This window comes from Budorcas taxicolor, chromosome 1 (assembly GCF_023091745.1).
Source record: "Budorcas taxicolor isolate Tak-1 chromosome 1, Takin1.1, whole genome shotgun sequence".
NCBI lineage: Eukaryota > Metazoa > Chordata > Mammalia > Artiodactyla > Bovidae > Budorcas > Budorcas taxicolor.
The window spans coordinates 135,871,276-135,892,797 of NC_068910.1; the positions used below are offsets into that span (position 1 = coordinate 135,871,276).

Here is a 21,522-nt window from a genome sequence, read left to right on the forward strand (position 1 = left end):
ATGAAAAAACAGAGGAAAATTCTATGGAGGAAAGGAATCCACCTAGCCTTTTCTGAGAAATGGAATACTGGGTTTGGAGGCTTTAAGAAGTTCTACTTTCACCAACACCTGTGCATTCTGAAAGCCAAGCTGGGAAGGCCAGTTACTTGGAGCAGGCATTTGAGGCATTTCCAGTGCAGAAAGAAGGCCCTTCAAATCCAGAAAACGTGGATCCAGGATGAACCACTTTTTGCTACGACAAAAGGCAATGTGGCTGTCCAGAATCTTTGTACTTCTGCCTCTAAAGTGAAAAGAAAGGACACCAAGCACTTCATTTCCTCCTCAAGGACCTTCCTGAAATTCCAGGCAGAGAAGTTGCTGTCATCAGCAAAGAACTCTGATCATGAATATTCTGGAGAGAAAAGTCTCTTGAAGGCAGCTGCTGACTTAGCAGTAAATAGTGTTTTAGGTCAGGCCAATGGTCACAGACCTAAGACGGAGCCACAAGCTTCTGATTTTCCTATGAAGTTCAGTGGGGAGAGCCAGAATCCAGGTGAGAGTGACAGAATTGTGGTCACCTTAAGCACCCATAAGAGAAAGCGCTTTTGTTATGGCTGCTACCCAGGGCTGGTGCACCACAGGAACGGGGGACCCTTGATTCCAAAAAAATTTCAGCTTAACCAGCATAGAAGAATAAAAGTATCTCCTCATATGATGTATGAGAAATTGTCCATGATTAGATTTCGGTACAAGATTCTCAGATCCCAGCACTTCAGAACAAAAAGCAAAGTTTGCAAGCTAAAAAAAGCCCAGCAAAGCTGGGTGCAGGTCACTGGGGACCATCAAGAGACCCTTAGGGAGAACGGCGAGGGTGGCAGTTGCGGCCCATTCCCTTCCCCGGAACCTAAAGACCCTTCTTGTCAGCGTCCACCATACTTTCCAGATATGGACAGCGATGCTGTGGTGAAGGGAAAGAACTCTCATGTGCCCGAGGGCCACGCTAAAAGAAGCCCTCTCTTGGACAAGGAGCTTAGTTTAGATGAAGCATTCCCTGACCAACAGAATGGCAGTGCCACATACACCTGGGACCAGTCACCCTGTTCCTCTCCTAAGTGGGAGTATACAGAGCTGATTCATGACATCCCCTTACCAGAACATCATTCTAGTAACGTGTTCATCTTGGAAACCGAGAGAGAAGTTACGGCTCTGGGTCAGGAAAATCGGACAAGTACTGTCAGTGATGACAGAGTAAAACTGTCAGTGTCCGGGGCAGATCAGTCTGTGAGGAGTGTAGATGGGCCTGTGTCTGAAGAGACTGTTCAGAATGAGAGCTCGTGCCAGATGGATGAGGATGGCTCTTTCAAGCAGAATATTCTTAGCTCTAAGTTGCTGGACCACCCTTACTGTAAAAGTCCACTGGAGGCTCCTCTGACGTGCAGTGGACTCAAACTAGAAAACCAAGTGGGAGGTGGGAAGAACAGTCAGAAAACCTCTCCAGTGGATGATGAGCAGCTGTCAATCTGCCTTTCTGGTATGCGCTCTTCTTTATTTTACCCCCGTCTCCAGCCCACACCTGCTGTATATTATCCTTTCTGGGAGAGGCCTTTCTTTTTTCCTTCCACAAGTTTCCCTTTAAGCAATTAGACATTTTCCTTTTATATTATTACATAGATGTTCCACGGTTTTGATTTGATTTTTGATCGACGACACTCGTGTTGCTTCTAGTCGTTCCCTTCTATAAACAGTGGTACAATGAAATTACTTCTTTATACTTGTATGATTGTTTCTGTAAGTTAAATTCCTAGTAGTAGAAATAATGGTGAAAGAATACTTACACTTGAAACTTTAAGAGAACTGTTAAATTATCCATTCACAGTTAAACTAGTTTGCACTTGTGAAATTTTGTCAGTCTCATAGATCACATGAGAATTGTCTTAATTTGTCTTTTTAAGTTTAAAGTTTGAATGTGTTTTTCTGTAGTCGCTTGCCATTTTTTGTTTGTATATAATTTTATTTTGCCTATTTTCCTATTGAATTTTTATATTTTGGTTAGTGTATGAGAAGCTTCTGTGTACCAGTGCTGGCTCTAAGAATGTAGCAACAAACAGGATACACTGATTCTTACAGCCTCATAGTCTTTAGTATCATTATAATTTTAAAGGTTTTAAATTTTTGTAAAAGCCCTCAGTACCCTGACTTTGTGTATAATATTTTTGTCTAACAGAAAATTTCAACTCTTACTTGCTAAAATGTATCTGTCTTTCCTTTATGGCTCAAGTTTTTACATCATGCTTTAATGTCTTCCTGTCAAAACCTACCCCATGAAGCTGTTTGGTATAAACACTTCTGGCAGACAGCATGGCAGTATCAGTCTTCGCCCCATTCCCCTTTTTGCCATTTGGCTAAGAGATGGAAGAGTACAAATATGTTTGTAGAGGGACATTACTTATAGTATTGTCTTAGTAGTGCAACACTGAAGATAACTAAAACAACTGTTGCTATGGACTTAGAATTTATGGCATGTCTAGGCAGTATACCGTGAAGCTGTTAAAGAATAAATTCCACCTGTATCTTGATACTGACCATTGTTTATATAAAGTGAAAAAAGCAAATAGCAGAACAGGAGGCCACTTTGTTAAAAGATACATATGCACATATGAGTGCGTGTATATATGTATGCATATGCACCTGTATAGGACGTGACTGGTTGGTTTAGTCACCAAGTCTTGTCTGACTCTTACACCTCCATGTCCTGTAGCCCGCTGGGCTCCTCTGTCCATGGAATTCTTCAGGCAAGAATACTGGAGTGGGTTGCCATTTCCTTCTCCAGTAGGACATGACACATATATTAAATTGTTATAAGTGGCTTTTGGGGGGAATTAGGAGAGTTACTTCTTGCTGGTTTAAACGATTCTGATCATTTTGTTTTTTCCACCGGTTATATGTGCATGCTCGCTCATGTCTGACTGTTTGCAACCCCAACCCCATGGACTGTAGCCTGCCAGGCTCTTCATCCATTGAATTTTTCACTCAGGAATAATGGAGTGGGTTGCCATTTCCTCCCCAAAGGGATATTCCCGGCCCAGGGATTGAACCTGCATCTCTTGCATCTCTTGAACTGCAGGCAGATTCTTTACCAGTAGTGCCACCTGGGAAGTCCAGTATGTATAAAAAATGTTTTCCCACAAAATGACAGTCCTAGAAAAATATTTAAAAATCTTTTCCCTGTTGTTTATGCTGTAGTAGAATGAAGACAAATTTTCCTGCTGTGAGGTTAGCAGAACCATGATTTCTAAATCTGAACAGGTTAGCATTTACCTGCAAATACCAATTAACTTGTATCAAGAACTTCCAGATGTTCAAGCTGGATTTAGAAAAGGCAGAGGAACCAGAGATCAAATTGCCAACATCCGTTGGGTCATAGAAAAAGCAAGAGAATTCCAGAAAAACATATACTTTTGCTTCATTGACTATGATAAAGCCTTTTACTGTGTCAGATCACAACAAACTGTGGAAAATTCTTAAAGAGATAGGAATACCAGACCATCCTACCTGCCTCCTGAGAAACCTGTATGCAGGTCAAGAAGCAACAGTAAGAACTGGACATGGAACAATGGACTGGTTCCATATTGGGAAAGGACTGCATCAAGGCTGTATTGTCATCCTGCTTATTTAAATTAGATAGCAGAGTACATCATGCAAAATGCTGGGCTGGATGAAGCACAAGCCCAAATCAAGATTGCTGGGAGAAATATCAATAACCTCAGATATGCAGATGACACCACCCTTATGGCAGAAAGCTAAGAGGGACTAAAGAGCCTCTTGATTAAGCTGAAAGATGAGAGTGAAAAACTTGACTTAAAACTCAGTATTCAAAAGACAAAGATCATGGCATCTGGTCCCATCACTTCATGGCAAATAGATGGGGAAACAATGGAAACAGTGACAGACTTTATTTTGGGGCTCTAAAATCACTGCAGATGGTGACTGCAGTCATAAAATTAAAAGAAGCCTTATCCTTGGAAGAAAAGCTATGACAGACCTAGATGGTGTCTTAAAAAACAGAGATGTTACTTTGCCAAAAATGGTCCATCTAGTCAAAGCCATGGTTTTTCCAGTAGTCATGTATCGATGTGAGAGTTGGATCATAAAGAAGGCTGAGCACCAAAGAATTGATGCTTTTGAACTGTGGTGTTGGAGAAGACTCTTGAGACTCCCTTGGACTTCAAGGAGATCTAACTAGTCAAATCCTAAAGGAAATCAGTCCTGAAAATTCATTGGAAGGACTAATGCCAAAGCTGAAACTCCAATACTTTGGCCCCCTGATGCAAAGAACTGACTCATTTGAAAAGAGCCTGATGCTGGGAAAGATTGAAGGCAGGAGGAGAAGGGGACAACAGAGGACGAGATGGTTGGAAGGCATTACCAACTTGATGGACATGAGTTTGAGCAAGCTCCGGGAGTTGGTGAAGGGCAAGGAAGCCTAGCATACTGCAGTCCATGGGATTGCAAAGAATTGGACGTGACTGAGTGACTGAACAACAATCAATTAACTTACAAATATAGATGGAGCACTTCCAAAAAAAAGTTGATAAACTGAATGTATCCTAGACTTAAACTGTAGCATAACGTGAGGATATAGGAGTTTTTACAGTTTTATAGTTTTTACACATTTAGTGACCTATACTTATTTTAACAGGCTAAAAGAGAAAAATCATGGCATCTCAGCAAGTACTGAAAGCCTGTTGTTTAGTCGTTGTGTCCAGCTCTTTGCAACCCCATAGACTGTAGCCCATTAGGCTCCTCTGTCCATGGGATTGCCTAGGCAAGAATACCGGAGTGGGTTGTCATTTCCTTCTTCAGAGGATCTTCACAACCAGATCAAATCTGCATCTCCTGCATTGGTAGGCAGATTCTTTACCACTGAGACACCAAGGAAGCCCAATCTAACAATAATAAGACATTTTAAAGCATGATAGAAAACTCAGAAGCAATAAAAAAATACATATACTGGTTTGATTCCATAAACATTAAAATCTCATAAGTACAGATAAGAAAATTTGTAAGTGAAAATTTGAAAAGTTTAGGTACACGTGTCCTTTGACCCAGAAATTTTAATTTTAGCAACTGTGTTCTAAGAAAACATTAGAATGAGGATATATTGAGGGCTTTAATTGTAACATTATTTAGACAGCTAAAAAGTAAGAACTTAAATGGCTGTCAGTAGAGAATTGGTTAAAATATGGCAAATCAATTTAATGGACTACTGATTGTTTTGAGAAGGCGATGGCACCCCACTCCAGTACTCTTGCCTGGAAAATCCCATGGATGGAGGAGCCTGGTAGGCTGCAGTCCATGGGGTCGCGAAGAGTCGGACACGACTAAGCGACTTCACTTTCACTTTCCACTTTCATGCATTGGAGAAGGAAATGGCAACCCATTCCAGTGTTCTTGCCTGGATAATCCCAGGGACGGGGGAGCCTGTTGGGCTGCCGTCTATGGGGTCGCACAGAGTCGGACACAACTGAAGCGACTTAGCAGCAGCAGCAGCAGCAGATTGTTTTGAATTAACTTAGGAAAAAAATTAATGTGTTGAATGTAAAAAAGCAGCTTCAAGAAGAATGAATATAGTTTGCTACTTAGGTTTTTAAGATATACATCTTCAGAAGGGCATAAAAATTCTAAAGGAATTATGAGGTGGCTGCCACATTATTTTAAAATGTTTACAGTCATATACTAGAAAAAGTACTCAGAGCTTTTTCCCATTTCAAGTTTATGAAAATATTCAATCCTGTTTTCTAGACTATTGTGTTATTTTTACATGTAGCTGTTTAGAAAAAAATGGATTCCTACTGCATTCTTTAGACCAAAATGAATTTCAGCTGTGAATAAGAGATTTAGTTTGTATTTCTAATGCTGTTTGTTAATTCATCTTTTCTGCATGATTATGGAATGCAGTTCAATAGGCAAACTTACCAGGCTTCTCTGGTAGCTCAGTTGGTAAAGAACCCACCTGTAAAGCGGGAGACCTGGGTTTGATCCCATTTAATCCCTGGGTCAGGAAGATCCCCTGGAGGAGGGGATGGCAACCCATTCCAGTGTTTTTGCCTAGAGAATTCCCATGGACAGAGAAGCTGGGCAGGCTGCAGTCCATAGGGTTGCAGACAGTCGGATATGACTGAGCACAGCACACAGCTTATATGAATGGTGCCTACTAGATCTTATTGGCAAACTTAAGGCTGAATGAATTCCTAGTTTAGAAGCTCCAAATTTTCATTTCCTCCTCTGACTAAACTGGAACACAGAACTCCCTTTCTCTTCTGTGTGGCTAAATCCTAGACCAGAACCAGACGTAGGCAAGCAACTTTTCTTACTATACTCTTGTCTTAAGCCTTTCAAATTGGGAGCCTCTGGTGGGAGAGTAAAACGAGGAAAGTAAGTTTTCCACACCTTTGTCTGCTCCTGCCGCGTACAAAACACTCCCTGCCTAGAACAGACTTTGTTGTGATCATTCTTGTCCATTTTATATTGATGCTTAACAGAGGCCCTTCTTGAAGTCAGAAAGAGGAAAATAAGTGACTTACAGTCCTCATTTTTTTCTGTCTACACACAGTGGACTTAACTGTCAGACTGATGGTTAGCAGACTGTTGCTCTTCCCCACTCAGCATCAATGAATAGCCTAAGTCATATCTCTCTTCTGTGAGCCTCTAAGCCTTCTCTCAGCTTCTCTGAAGTTACTTAATATCCTGGTTTTAATTCCTAGGATATCTTTAGGTATATTTCTTCAGTGGATCCTCTTGGAAGCCATTAAAATGCATATACATGTTACTTAAATTGATGTAAAGACTAGCCTGTATTCTGGCTAAGTCGTCATCCTTTAATTGTTTCCTCTTTTAAAACGTGCCTCACCAGCTATTATCCAGTTAAGCTCACCTCATAGGGTTATGCAGTATCATAAGTATTCAGTTCAGCTCAGTCGCTCAGTCGTGTCTGACTCTTTGCGACCTCACCACACCAGGCCTCCCTGTCCATCACCAACTCCCGGAGTTTACTCAAACTCATATCTGTTGAGTCGGTGATGCCATCCAACCATCTCATCCTCTGTCGTCCCGTTCTCCTCCTGCCCTCATCCCTCGCAGCATCAGGGTCTTTTCCAATGAGTCAACTCTTTGCATGAGGTGGCCAAAGTATTGGAGTTTCAGCTTTAGCATCAGTCCTTCTAATGAACACCCAGGACTGAACTGCTTTAGGATGGACTTGTTGGATCTCCTTGCAGTCCAAGGGACTCTCTCAAGAGTCTTCTCCAACACCACAGTTCAAAAGCATCGATTCTTTGGGCTCATCTTTCTTCACAGTCCAACTCTCACATCCATACATGACCACTGGAAAAACCATAGCCTTGACTAGATAGCCCTCTGCTTTTGAATATGCCATCTAGGTTGGTCATAACTTTGCTTCCAAGGAGTAGCGTCTTTTAATTTCATGGCTGCAGTCACCATCTGCAGTGATTTTGGAGCCCAAAAAAATAAAGTCTGACACCGTTTCCGCTGTTTCCCTATCTATTTCCCTTGAAGTGATGGGATCAGATGCCATGATCTTCGTTTTCTGAATGTTGAGCTTTAAGCCAACTTTTTCACTCTCCTCTTTTCACTTTCATCAAGAGGCTTTTAGTTCCTCTTCACTTTCTGCCATAAGGGTGGTGTCATCTGCATATCTGAGGTTATTGATATTTCTCCTGGAAATCTTGATTCCAGCTTGTATAATAGCTATCAAATTGTATGATATTAAAAATGTCTTAGAATTCGTCCTCTGTTGAGATGTGAAATTTCATACCTTTATCAATAGTAAATACAACTGACAGTGATCTCAACAATTCCCTCTAATTGTAAATTTTAAAAAGATAATTTCTTCAGTTACCAAATGTGCTAGACACATTTAACCAGGTGATTAAACCGTTTAGATTTTACCTTTAGGAGATAGACTTCTTCCCCAAGGCTAAGCTACTGAAAAATGTCAATCTTTAATTTCAGCTAGCTATTCTCTTTCTAGCAATCCAAAGTGAAATGATACCTTATCTTCTAAAAGATTTCTTTTTAGTATAATACATTTAGTAATGTAATTTAAACATATGTTATATGTTGGGTATAGGTTAAGTATCAGGACAGTGACTTTGCTGAAAACGGCTGTTTCCATCTTAACTTTTCTTTCTTCCTTTATTTAAGGATTCCTAGATGAGGTTATGAAGAAGTATGGCAGTTTGGTCCCACTCAGTGAAAAAGATGTCCTTGGAAGATTAAAAGATGTCTTTAATGAAGACTTTTCTAATAGGTTTGTCAATAATGCTTAAGTTAAGCCCTTGAAAAGAAAATTATTGGCTTATAGGACTTTTCTCTTGATTAAAAAAAAAAAAAACCTGATACTTAACAATAAACTGAGTTAAACTTTTGTTGTTCTTTTACTTTCAAAATATTTCTGTTTCAGAAAACCGTTTATCAATAGGGAAATAACAAACTATCGGGCCAGACATCAAAAATGCAACTTCCGCATCTTCTACAATAAGCACATGCTGGATATGGATGATCTAGCAACCCTGGATGGTCAGAATTGGCTGAATGACCAGGTGAGTGTACTGTATATTCTCACCATAGAAAAGTTGCTGAGGATGTTGGACAATGAAGTGTAAAATGCAGCCTCTGGGCTGGCCTCACAATTATCTTTTGGAATCAAGTATTCTTCATTCCTTACTATAGTGACTGTTCACTCACCTGGTATTAGAAAGGTTTGATTACTATTAGCAGTAGCTATGTTATTCCTTCTGAGTGGATGTTCTGAATTGTATGTGGGGTTAATGGGTTTTATATTGACTTTTTATAGGTCATAAATATGTATGGTGAGCTGATAATGGATGCAGTCCCAGACAAAGTAAGTGAAAACTTTTTCTATAGGAGAGAGGGTCCTATGTATTAAAGAAAGAAAGCCAATACAATATTGTAAAGTAATTAACCTCCAATTAAAATAAATAAATTTATATTAAAAAAGCTTTTTCTTTTTAAAAAATTGTATGTAATTATTTGATATTTCTTAGATTTTTTAAAAGATGTTTGTCTTGATCATGTGCTAGAATTGGGCATAAGTTCTATAAAATCATGTGAGCATAAAGTCATGCCAATGTTTTCCTGCTTATTTATTTCAGAGTGGGTGTATTTTTGATAACTTAGGGAGGCTTTTTTTTTTTTTTACACGCACAAAAAGGACTGTTTGCTTTAAGCATTTAAATTTAACTTAAAGAATTTTTTTACCTTAATGTCTTATTCTCTTTAAAAATGTAGTAAAGTGTGTTCATCTTCACTTTTTCTTGGATTAATCTTTGCTACTCAGTTTAAATACAAACTAACCCCCATTAAACTCTAAAATTCCCTTAAGAGCTTAGTTACATATCAAAAAGCTATTTTTTTAATTTAATATATTTTGTTTCTGAATACTGATTGCCTGATTGGTAGCCATTAATTTCAATAAGCAAAACCTTTCCAATAAAGCAAAACCTTTTTAAGTACTTTATAAACTTTCATAAGTCTAATCATTTAAACAGGTAAATATAAGGAATCTCAGATTCCAACACTTTATTGATAGAGACAAAATGTCATAACTTTCCACTTAAAATAAAAAGTTGATTAAACATTTTAAATTGGAATCATGAAGCTAATCTGTCAGATTCTCTATTTTGTCTAATTCTCTTAATCAAAGTGTAAGTCTAAACATACAGATGATTTTTAACATAAAAGTATTCATTTCAAAACTATAGTTTCCCTTTATTACCACTACATTTAATTCTAAACCTTCACGGTATAAAAAAGACACAACTGAAAGTGGTTCTCAAAGTATGGTCGCCAAACCAGCAGCATCAGCATCACATGGGAATTTACTAGAAATGCACATTTTTGAGCAAAGTAGGGAAAACCACTAGACCATTCAGGTATGACCTAAATCAAATCCCTTAATGATTATACAGTGGAAGTAACAAATAGATTCAAAGGATTAGATCTGATAGAGTGCCTGAAGAACTATGGACAGAGGCTTGTGACATTGTACAGGAGGCAGTGATCAAGACCATCCCCAAGAAAAAGAAATGCAAAAAGGCAAAATGGCTGTCTGAGGAGGCCTTACAAATAGCTGAAAAAAGAAGAGAAGCTAAAGGCAAAGGAGAAGAAGAAAGACATACCCATTTGAATGCAGAGTTCCAAAGAGTTGAATGCAGAGTTCCAACTCTCTCTCCAAAGAGAGTTCTTACCTCTCTTCCAGGGAGAGATAAGAAAGCCTTCCTCAGAGATCAGTGCAAAGAAACAGTGGAAAAAAACAGAATGGGAAAAACTAGAGATCTCTTCAAGAAAATCAGAGATACCAAGGGAACGTTTCTTGCAAAGATGGGCACAATAAAGGACAGAAATGGTATGGACCTGCAGAAGATTTTAAGAGGTGGCAAGAATACGCAGAACGACACAAAAAAGATCTTCACGACTCAGATAACCATGATGGTGTGATCACTTACCTTGAGCCAGACATCCTGGAATGGGAAGTCAAATGGGCCTTAGGAAGCATCTCTACAACTAAGCTAGTGGAGGTGATGGAATTCCAGCTGAACTTCAATTTCAAATCCTAAAAGATGATGCTGTGAAAGTGCTGCACTCAATATGCCAGCAAATTTGGAAAACTCAGCAGTGGAAAAGGTCAGTTTTCATTTCAATCCCAAAAAAGGGCAATTGCCAAAAAAGGGCAGTGCCAAAGAATGTTCAATTCTTTGTTGTGCACAACTGCAGTCATCTCACATGCTAGCAAAGTAATGCCCAAAATTATCCAAGCCAGGCTTCAACAGTATGTTAACTTCCAGACATTCAAGCTAGATTTGGAAAAGGCAGAAGAACCAGAAATCAAATTGCCAACATCCGCTGGATGATCGAAAAGCAAGACAATTCCAGAAAAACTTCTATTTCTGCTTTATTGACTATGCCAAAGCCTTTGACTGTGTGGATCACAATAAACTATGGAAAATTCTTAAATGGATGGGAATACCAGACCACCTTACTTGCCTCCTAAGAAATGTGTATGCAGGTCAAGAAGCATCAGTTAGAACCGGACATGGAACAACAGACTGGTTCCAAATCAGGAAAGGAGTACGTCAAGGCTGTATACTGTCACCCTGCTTATTTACATTAGAGAGCAGAGTACATCATGCAAAATGCCGGGCTGGATGAAGCACAAGCTAGAATCAAGATTGCCCGAAGAATATCAATAACCTCAGATATGCAGATGACACCACCCTTATGGCAGAAAGTGAAGAACTAAAGAGCCTCTTGATGAAAGTGAAAGAGGATAGTGAAAAAGTTGACTTAAAACTCAACATTCAAAAAAGGAAGATCATGGCATCCAGACCCATCACTTCATGGCAAATAGATGGGGAAACAATGGAAACAGTGACAGACTTTATTTTGGGGGGCTCTAAAATCACTGCAGATGGTGACTGCAGCCATAAAATTAAAACACACTTGCTCCTTGGAAGAAAAGCTTTGACCAACCTATACAGCATATTAAAAAGCAGAGACACTACTTTGCCAACAAAAGTCCATCTAGTCAAAGCTATGGTTTTTCCAGTAGTCATATATGGATGTGAGAGTTGGACCATAATGAAAGCTGAGTGCCAAAGAATTGATGCTTTTGAACTGTGGTGTTGGAGAGGATTCTTGAGAGTCCCTTGGATTTCAAGGAGATCAAACCAGTCCATCATAAAGGAAATCAGTGCTGAATATTCATTGGAAGGACTGATGCTGAAGCTAAAACTCCAATACTTTGGCCATCTGATGTGAAGAACTGACTCATTTGAAAAGAGCCTGATGCTGGGAAAGATTGAAGGCAGGAAGAGAAAGGGACGACAGAGGATGAGATGTTGGATGGCATCACTGACTTGATGGACATGAGTTTGAGCAAGCTCCAGGAGCTGGTGATGGACAGGGAAGCCTGGTGTGCTGCAGTCCCTGGGGTTGCAAAGAGTCGGGCACGACAGAGTGACTGAACTAACTGAAAGTAGTTCTCAAAGTACAGTCCCCAAACCAGCAGCATCAGCATCATGTGAGAATTTACTAGACACGCAAATTTTTGGATCCATCCAAAATTTCTGGTAAGTCAGAAACTGGAGAGTGGGTCCTAGCAATCTGTTTTAATCAGCCCTTCAGTTTCTGATGCACTCAGAAGTTTGAGAATCACTGCCTAGAGATGGCTACTATAAGCATTTTTGTGGATACCTAAAGCTCCCTGGTTCTCAAAACAAATGTGCATTAGAATCCTCAGATACCAGATTGCTGAGCCTACTCTCATAGTTTCTGCTTTATTAAGTCTTTAGTGGGGCCTGAGAATTTGTATTTTAACAAGTTTGCAGATGATACTTACACTGCTGGTTTGATGGCCACATCCTGAGAACCTCAGCTTTTCATCTCAAGTGAGTCAAAGTTACTGAGTAAACACTTGAAGACCATAGTATGTTTACTCTCTGGTGAGCTGATACTCATTTATAAGCCAGAATTTTAAAAAGGCCAAGGATCCAGAACATGATGTGCCATATGACTAGAGTAATTTTTTCAGTGTTAGCAGTGACCTTTTTATAGTTACTATTGGGCTTCCCTGATAGCTCAGTGGGTAAAGAATCCGCCTGCAATGCAGGAGACCCCGGTTCAGTTCCTGGGTCGGGAAGATCCCCTGGAGAAGGGCAGGCTACCCACTCCAGTATTCTGGCCTAGAGAATTCCATGGACAGTCCATGGGGTCGCAAAGACATGGACAGGACTAAGCCACTTTCACTTGCATGACTATCAGTTCAGTTCAGTCGCTCAGTCGTGTCCAACTCTTTGCGACCCCATGAACTGCATTACGCCAGGCCTCCCTGTCCATCACCAACTCCCGGAGTTCACCCAAACTCATGTCTATCAAGTCAGTGATGCTATCCAGCCATCTCATTCTCTGTCGTCCCCTTCTCCTCCTGCCCCCAATCCCTCCCAGCATCAGAGTCTTTTCCAATGAGTGAACTCTTCGCATGAGGTGGCCAAAGTACTGGAGTTTTAGCTTCAGCATCAGTGCTGCCAATAAACACCCAGGACTGATCTCCTTTAGAATGGACTGGGTAGATCTCCTTGCAGTCAAAGGGACTCTCAAGAGTCTTCTCCAACACCATAGTTCAAAAGCATCAATTCTTCGGCGCTCAGCTTTCTTCACGGTCCAACTCTCACATCCATACATGACCACTGGAAAAACCATAGCCTTGACTAGACGGCCTTTTGTTGGCAAAGTAATGTCTCTGCTTTTGAATATGCTGTCTAGGTTGGTCATAACTTTCCTTCCAAGGAGTAAGCATCTTTTAATTTCATGGCTGCAGCCACCATCTGCAGTGAATTTGGAGTCCCCAAAACTAAAGTCTGACACTGTTTCCACTGTTTCCCATCTACTTCCCATGGAGTGCTGGAACCAGATGCCATGATCTTCGTTTTCTGAATGTTGAGCTTTAAGCCAGCTTTTTCACTCTCCTCTTTCACTTTCATCAAGAGGCTTTTTAGCTCCTCTTCACTTTCTGCCATAAGGGTGGTATCATCTGCATATCTGAGGTTACTGATATTTCTCCTGGCAGTCTTGATTCCAGCTTGTGCTTCTTTCAGCCCAGCGTTTCTCATGATGTACTCTGCATTTAAGTTAAATAAGCAGAGTGACAATATACAGCCTTGACATACTCCTTTTCCTATTTGGAACCAGTCTTTTGTTCCATATCCAGTTCTAACTGTTGCTTCCTGACCTTCTCAAGAGGCAGGTCAGGTGGTCTGGTATTCCCATCTCTTTCAGAATTTTCCACAGTTCATTGTGATCCACACAGTCAAAGGCTTTCGCATAGTCAATAAAGCAGAAATAGATGTTTTTCTGGAACTCTCTTGCTTTTTCCATGATTCAGCAGATGTTGGCAATTTGATCTCTGGTTCCTCTGCCTTTTCTAAAACCAGCGTGAACATCTGGAAGTCCATGGTTCACATACTGCTGAAGCCTGGCTTGGAGAATTTGGGGCATTACTTTACTAGTGTGTGAGATGAGTGCAATTGTGTGGTAGTTTGAGCATTCTTTGGCATTGCCTTTCTTTGGGATTGGAATGAAAACTGACCTTTTCCAGTCCTGTGGCCACTGCCGAGTTTTCCAAATTTGCTGGCGTATTGAATGCAGCACTTTCACAGCATCATCTTTCAGGATTTGAAACAGCCCAACTGGACTTCCATCACCTCCACTAGCTTTGTTCGTAGTGATGCTTTCTAAGGCCCATTTGACTTCACATTCCAGGATGTCTGGCTCTAGGTGAGTGATCACAGCATCGTGATTATCTGGATCGTGAAGATCTTTTTTGTACAGTTTTTCTGTGTATTTGTGCCACCTCTTCTTAATATCTTCTGCTTCTGTTACATCCATGCCATTTCTGTCCTTTACCGAGCCCATCTTTGCATGAAATGTTCCCTTGGTATCTCTAATTTTCTTGAAGAGATGACTATAGGAGTCTACAAATCCACATTCCTCAAATGAAATTAGTTTTGTACTTCCCATCCCTTGAGTTCAAGGTAACTGTTACCTTTTTCTTTCATAGCCTTTTTCAACTTTATCACCTGATTTGACAAGATTTATCAGATTGTTTCTTTACTTGATTGGATTCAGGTCATCTGTTTACTGCCCCAGTCCAGTTTTGATAAGATACCACATCTGTAAGGTCATTCTAATGAAAATTTGAAAGAGTCTTTTGTGAACTGCTGTAATGTATGTTTTTGTCATTATTTTTAACAAAAAACTTTTCCTCATTTTTTTGTCTGTCTTACATTCAGGGATTTTTAAATTTCCCTTTTGTTGTGAATTTAAGTCCTGACACAGCCTAATATAATCTTGAGTGCTTGTATTTGATGTCTTTCTAGGTTCATTTCTTCAACAGCTTTTTTCATAGACAGCTGGTTACCAAAGGATATAATGGAGTAAAAAGATGGACTAAAAAGGTATTTGCTTTATTTCTTTTTTATTCTAAATTTGAAATGCAGATGAAGCTATCTTTACTGCCAATATGATACATAGTAGAAACAGGCCCATTGACTTAAAGTTGCTTTTTATTATTTCTTTTAAATCTTTTTGTTTGAAAGACAAGACACTAGTAAAATTTCTCAGTCTATCCAGTTGACTGGAATCTGCTATAACAGAAAGCACTGGATTGGAAGTTAAAGGTTCTGACACTATTATTAGCTGGCTGTGCAACTTAGATAAGATTAAATTGGGCTTCAGATTGCTTATTTATAAAAACAAAATGATAAAGCAATCCCTAAGGTTCTTTCCAACCTTAATTTCTCTTTATTCATTGACTGTGTCAGAAACATTATTTTAAAAGCCTATTTATGTTCTATTTTTGATATTAAGGCTTATGTAATTGTGGGTGTAAATTATTTTTGCAAAGTACAAACAGCTGATTGAACATTGCTAGGTAGGTTTTTTGTGCAAGGCATCATCAGTAGTGCCAAGATAAACTAAATTGAAGAGTGCACATCTGGGGAAATAATGAACTCAGGATTTAGACCTGGGTTCACATCCTGGTTCAGCCACTTAAATAGTTGTAAGACCTTAGGCAAATTACTTAATTCCCTTAAGCTTTAGTTTTATCATTTAAAAAATGGGAATGTCAGTTATATTTATCTTGTGAGAATTAAATGAGAATGCATGTAAATCAGTAAGCACATGATAAACACACATTAAGTGGTCATCATTTTTATATTATGCTGGTAAGAAGCATGGGAGAAGAAAGAATAGCCGGATTGCAAAGACCAAAGATGAGAGTGGCATGAAGTGAATCTGATTCAGAGATGCAGGGCCTTGTGGTCTGCATTGTAAGTTTTATCCTAAATGTGTAAGAATCTATTGAAGGGTTTTAGGTGACAACATCCAATTTGTATTTTGCTCTAGTGGCACTGAAGATGGATGAATGTGGGAGCAAAGTTGATGTGAGTAGGAGGCCACTGCAGATTAACTGTACTTTAAATTACAATAGTAGAAGAGATGGGAGTTGTTCACAAATACGAGTGTGACCTAGGAAGTAAATTAACAGGACTTGGTGATGAGTAGGTTATGAGGGATGAAGAAGAGGAATTGTGAAAGATGACTTCTGACCATGTAACTTGTGCCACTCGATAGGCTGTGGTGGTGTTTATCTTAGAAAAATTGAGGACGGCTAATTAGTAGGGGATTGGTCAAATGAAAAATATATGTCCGAGACTTCCTTGGTGATCCAGTGGCTAAGACTCTGGGCTCCCAATGCAGGGTTTGATCCCTGTCAGGGAGCTAGATCCATCCCACATGCTGCAACAGAGATTGCAAGTGCCACAACTAAGACCTGGTGCAGCCAAATAAATAAATGAAAGTAAATATAAAATACATATAAATAAAGATATGTATATACATCCATATAATAGGATACTACTTAACCAGGAGAAGTTACATAGCTGAGGAAAGATGATCATGTGTTGTATGGAGTAGAGAAAGGTTAGACAGGTATATCTTGAAGGTATTGTTGGTTTGGTTCCAGACCACGGCAATAAAGTGAATATTGCAAAAAAGTGAGTCACCAGATTTTTTGTTTTCCCAGTGCATATAAAAGTTATGTTTACACAATAGTCCCTTATGTTTGCAGTAGTATTATGGATAAAAAAAATAATGTGCATACCTTAATTAAAAGGTATGCTTTTTGCTTAAAAAAAAAAAATTGCTAACCATCCCCTGAGCCTGAGTGAGTTAGAGCAATAATATCAAAGATCACTGATCATGAATAACTATAATGAATATAATAATAATGAAAAAATTTGAAATATTGCAAGAATTACCAGAATGTGGCAAAGAGACATGAAGTAAACAAATGTTGGAAAAATGGTGCCAATAGGCTTTATCTATGCAGGGTTGCCATAAATCTTTAATTCATAAAATATGCAGTATCTGCACAGTACAGTAAAACAAGGTATGTCTTGTAAATAGCATGGAAATTTTTCTGAATAATAAATGACATGAAATTGAAGGAATAAAGCCAAGTATAATTCAGTGTCATTTCATTAAATATAATAAATTAAATTGTTCCATCCCATGGACCCTCTCAGATTGGATTAAATCAGAAAATCCAACTATATGTGTGTATAAGAAACAAACATAAAATAATATGAAAAAGCTTGAAAGTCAAGTGACAGGTACTAGGCAAATGCAAACCAAAAGGAAGGAGTGGCGGTGGCAAGCAACAAGGAGGAACAGTAGTATTAACAGCAGAAGAGGTAGAACTTAGGGTGAAAAGTACACTGTGATAAAATTTTAGTATATAGGAGATACAACAGTGATTACAAAAGCAAGGAGAATTTGGCAAATAGTGATATTGAGAGACCTCTTTCATAGTTGGACAAATCTAGCAGATAAAAAATAAGATCATATATAAAAAATACAACCAGTGTTTTTGGTTTAACAGATCTTTATACCCCTCAAAAAAGAGAATATACACTTATTCTTATATCCAAGAAACATTTGTAAAAACTGGTCATGTACTTGGCCAAAATTATTACATATACTATTCCTTAACCAGAGTTCAATCAAATTAAAAATAAATAATAAAAGGTATCTAAAGAAATCTTTAAAATGTTCACAAATATACATATTACTTGATATAACCCTTGGATCTAAAGGACAATAGATTATATAGTAAAGGACAGAAAAGGGAACACAATCTTAGCAGCCGCTATGGAATAAAATGAAATCTCTTTTGAGAAAAAAAAAATAGTCATAAATGCTATTATTATTAAAGAAAAAAGGAAAAATAGAAGAATTAAGTACTGAGTTTGATTACATTAAGAAAAATTATGGAGCAACCAAGAATTTGGAATGCAACAAATAGTGAAACAATGAAAGTACAAAGAAAATCCACAGCAGAATTTTTAAAAATTTATCTCAAAGCAGCAGAGTCCATTCTGTGTACAACTTAAAACTCTGATGATATAAAAGAAAAATGAATTAATTCAACTATATAAAAAGATAAATAGTAAACTGGGAAAAATATTTGATATTTATGTCAAATATTTGATATCAAATGTATATTTATATCAAATATCAAAGAACTATTTTTAAATATATAAGTGCTTCTACACATCAGTAAGAAACAACCTCACCAACTCAATAAAAAAATGAGTGAATGATAAGAATGAAAAGTATTATAAAGAAGTCCTTGAGTTCTGGATATAAGTCTTCTGTCAAATCTATATTTTTTATTGTTTTGTCTCAGTCAGTCTCTAACTTTTCTCCTTATTTCTTTAACATGCATTTTGATGAATAGAGACTTTTATTTTTATGAAATCTAATTTACCATACTCTTTTCTTTTATAGTCTTGCTTTCTATATCCAGTCTAAGAAATATTTGCCTCATATATTTTCTAACAGCTTTATAGTTTTAGGTTTTATATTTACATCTCTGGTGCATCTCAGTTTTTGTGTAATCATAAGGTAGGGATCAAGATTCCCCCCCCACCCCCATATGGTTGGATGGCATCACCGACTCAATGGACATGGGTTTGGGTGGACTCCGGGAGTTGGTGATAGACAGGGAGGCCTGGCGTGCTGCAGTTTGGGGTCGCAAAGAGTCAGACACGACTAAGCGACTGAACTGATATATATCCAGTTGTTTCAGTGGCATTTCCTGAAACGACTTCTCTTTCCCATTTTAATTGCTTTGGCATCTTTGGAGAAAGTTAATTGACCATATATGTGTGGGTCTATTTCTGGACTTTGTTCTTTTGCACTGATCTCTTTGTTCTTATGCTAATACCACACTGTCTTGATCACTGTCTTTACAGTTTGTCTTAAAATCAGTGTAAATGGCCATGTTTAGCTGCCTTTTTCAGATAGCTTTGGCAATTCTAGGTCCTTTTGCATTCTTGTCGAAATTTCAGAATCAGTTTGTCAATCTCTACTTTTAAAAAACTTGCTGGGTTATATTGGGATTGTGTTTAATCTGTACATTCATTTGGAGAGAATGGAGGCCTTAACAGTATTGTCTTTCAGTCTATAAACATGGTATATTTTCCATTGATTTGTATCTTTAATTTTTTTCAGCAATATTTTTTAAATCTTAGTGTACAGATCTTGCACCTCAATGTATCAGGTATTTCTGAAACTGCTATAAACAGAATTTTTAAAATGTTACATTTCAATTATTTGCAGTTAGTATAGAGAAATACAGTTGATTTCTCTATATTGACCTTGTATCCTGTGACTTGTCAAACTCACTCACTGATTCTAGGAGATTTTTGTAGATTCTATGAGATTTTCATAAATGATCTATAGATACTCTTTATCAAGTTAAGGAAGATACCTCCTATTTGTGGTTTGCTGACAGCTTTTAATCATAGATAGATGTTAAGTTTTATCAAATGCTTTCTCTGTATCTAAGACATGGTGCTATGTTTTTTCATCTTTATTCCATTAATGAGATTCAGACTGAAGGAGCAGCCCCTAATCTTGAGACATGTCAGTCTTAGAGCTACATGATGGTTCTTGAAGCTCCAGCTTGGTCATGACATAAATTCACTTCTCTTTACCATGCATAGGTTAAAGCAAAGCATGTGACTACGTTTCTCCCCCTGGGAGGGGCAGTGAAGCCACATGGCAATAGGTAGTTCTGTATAATCCTCTTACAGGGAACTGAAAGTGTTAGTTGCTCAGTCACGTCTGTGTCTGACTCTTTGCAACCCCATGGACTGTAGCCTTCCAGGCTCCTCTGTCCACGGGATTCTCCGGCAAGAATACTGGAGTGGGTTGCCATTCCCTTCTCTAGGGTATCTTCCTGACCCAGGGATCGAATCTGGGCCTCCTGCAAGGTAGGCAGATTATTTACCGTTTGAGCCTCCCTCTTATAGCGAGGACAACAAATAATTGATAGCAATAATATAATTGACCACACATATCATTCTTAATTGTATGTAATAAGGTTGTATGTGTGTGAAAATTAATATATTAAAGAAGAAAAAGATCTGGAAAGATATAAACCAAAGTGTATCTTTTTATCTATACTTTGTAATTTTTATTTTAAAATTGCCTTATAATTAAAAAGCTTCTTTTTAAGAAAAATGTAAATTTGGTCTCATTTAATACTGTATTTTAAATATGATTCCTTGTTTTAGATACTCAGAATTTTTGAGCCAGAAAGGACCAGTTGTCTGTCCTGTTTAATATTTCCTGTCTACTTTACCTCCCAGGTTTGCAGAAGTGCTTTGTTCCAAGGTCATGTAAACTAGTGGAAGATTCTTCTAGAGCAGGACATTATCTGAATATCAGAAAGCAAAGAAGCCTTGAGAAATAGTTGCTAGGAATCTAGTTTAAAATAGTCTTGTAATTGTTTTAACTCAAGGAATCACTAAAATACTCGTAAAAACACCTGAAAGAAGTCCATTCATCCTTCTGTTGACTACCTACTTCTTTATCATCCAGTCCACAACTGGGATTTTAAGTGGTATAGTGAGTGCTTCTAGATTTTAAAGGACATGTATTAGGATATGAAGCTTGAATTGGGATATAAAGGACATATAAATAATTATCAAGGATATTTTTCTCAATTTCGACAACTGAGAGATCCAAGGTAGTGATAATGGTAACAGCTAAGATTTATTGGCTACATATAATGGTTAAGCATACTTTGTGCATTTTACATGTATTGTCACTCTCAACAACTTCATAAAGTGGATACTATTGTTATCTGTAGTTTGTAATTGAGGAAATCAAGGCACAAAGAAGCTATGCAAATTACCAAAGTCCTCTGACCACAGAGCTACAATTTGAACTTGACCAGTCTTATTATACTGAGTCTCTACAAGAATGCTAAAAGAAGGTTATGTTGTTTTCTAATACCACAGTTCCTTCCTAGATAGGAATTGATTCTAGGTCAAATATGTATATAAGAAAATTATTTACACTTAAAAAATAAGTTAAATCATGTTAGGTAGTTAATAAGCACAGGTTAGCAGGTTGAGTGGAAAACAGTGCTTTCTGTACCTTCAGTTTCCTTATTGTTGTGTATTTTAGCTTACTAGATATAAACTAGTAAGCTTTAGATTAAGATCTGGCTTTAGATTAAGATCTGGCTTCAAATTCTGTCTTCACTTCCTAGATTTATGACCTTGGGCAGGTGAAAGGTTAGTAAATGGAAACTGCTGTTTCTTGTTGGTTTGGAAAGCCCATGGTGATGGCTGCATTTCTTTTATTTTTCTTGATCAGGTGGATTTATTTAAAAAGAGTCTTCTGTTGATCCCTATTCACCTGGAAGTCCACTGGTCTCTCATTACTGTGACACTCTCTAATCGAATTATTTCATTTTATGATTCTCAAGGCATTCATTTTAAGTTTTGTGTAGAGGTAAGTTAATATACTCCCCCACTCCTTTTTTCCTATTCATTTTGTCATTGACCAAATGGTATCTCAGCTCTA

General features: G+C 38.1%; 1 protein-coding gene across 1 annotated transcript in view; it reads left to right on the plus strand.

Moving 5' to 3' along the window:
- The window catches only part of SENP5 (SUMO specific peptidase 5), a 27,058-nt gene continuing 5,536 nt past the window's right edge, over window positions 1–21,522 (plus strand). Inside the window, exons 1-6 of the mRNA XM_052653590.1 lie at window positions 1–1,510; window positions 8,203–8,308; window positions 8,462–8,600; window positions 8,855–8,902; window positions 14,955–15,032; window positions 21,313–21,450. Coding sequence (XP_052509550.1) covers window positions 1–1,510; window positions 8,203–8,308; window positions 8,462–8,600; window positions 8,855–8,902; window positions 14,955–15,032; window positions 21,313–21,450 — 2,019 coding nt within the window. The remainder of the gene's footprint in view (window positions 1,511–8,202; window positions 8,309–8,461; window positions 8,601–8,854; window positions 8,903–14,954; window positions 15,033–21,312; window positions 21,451–21,522) is intronic.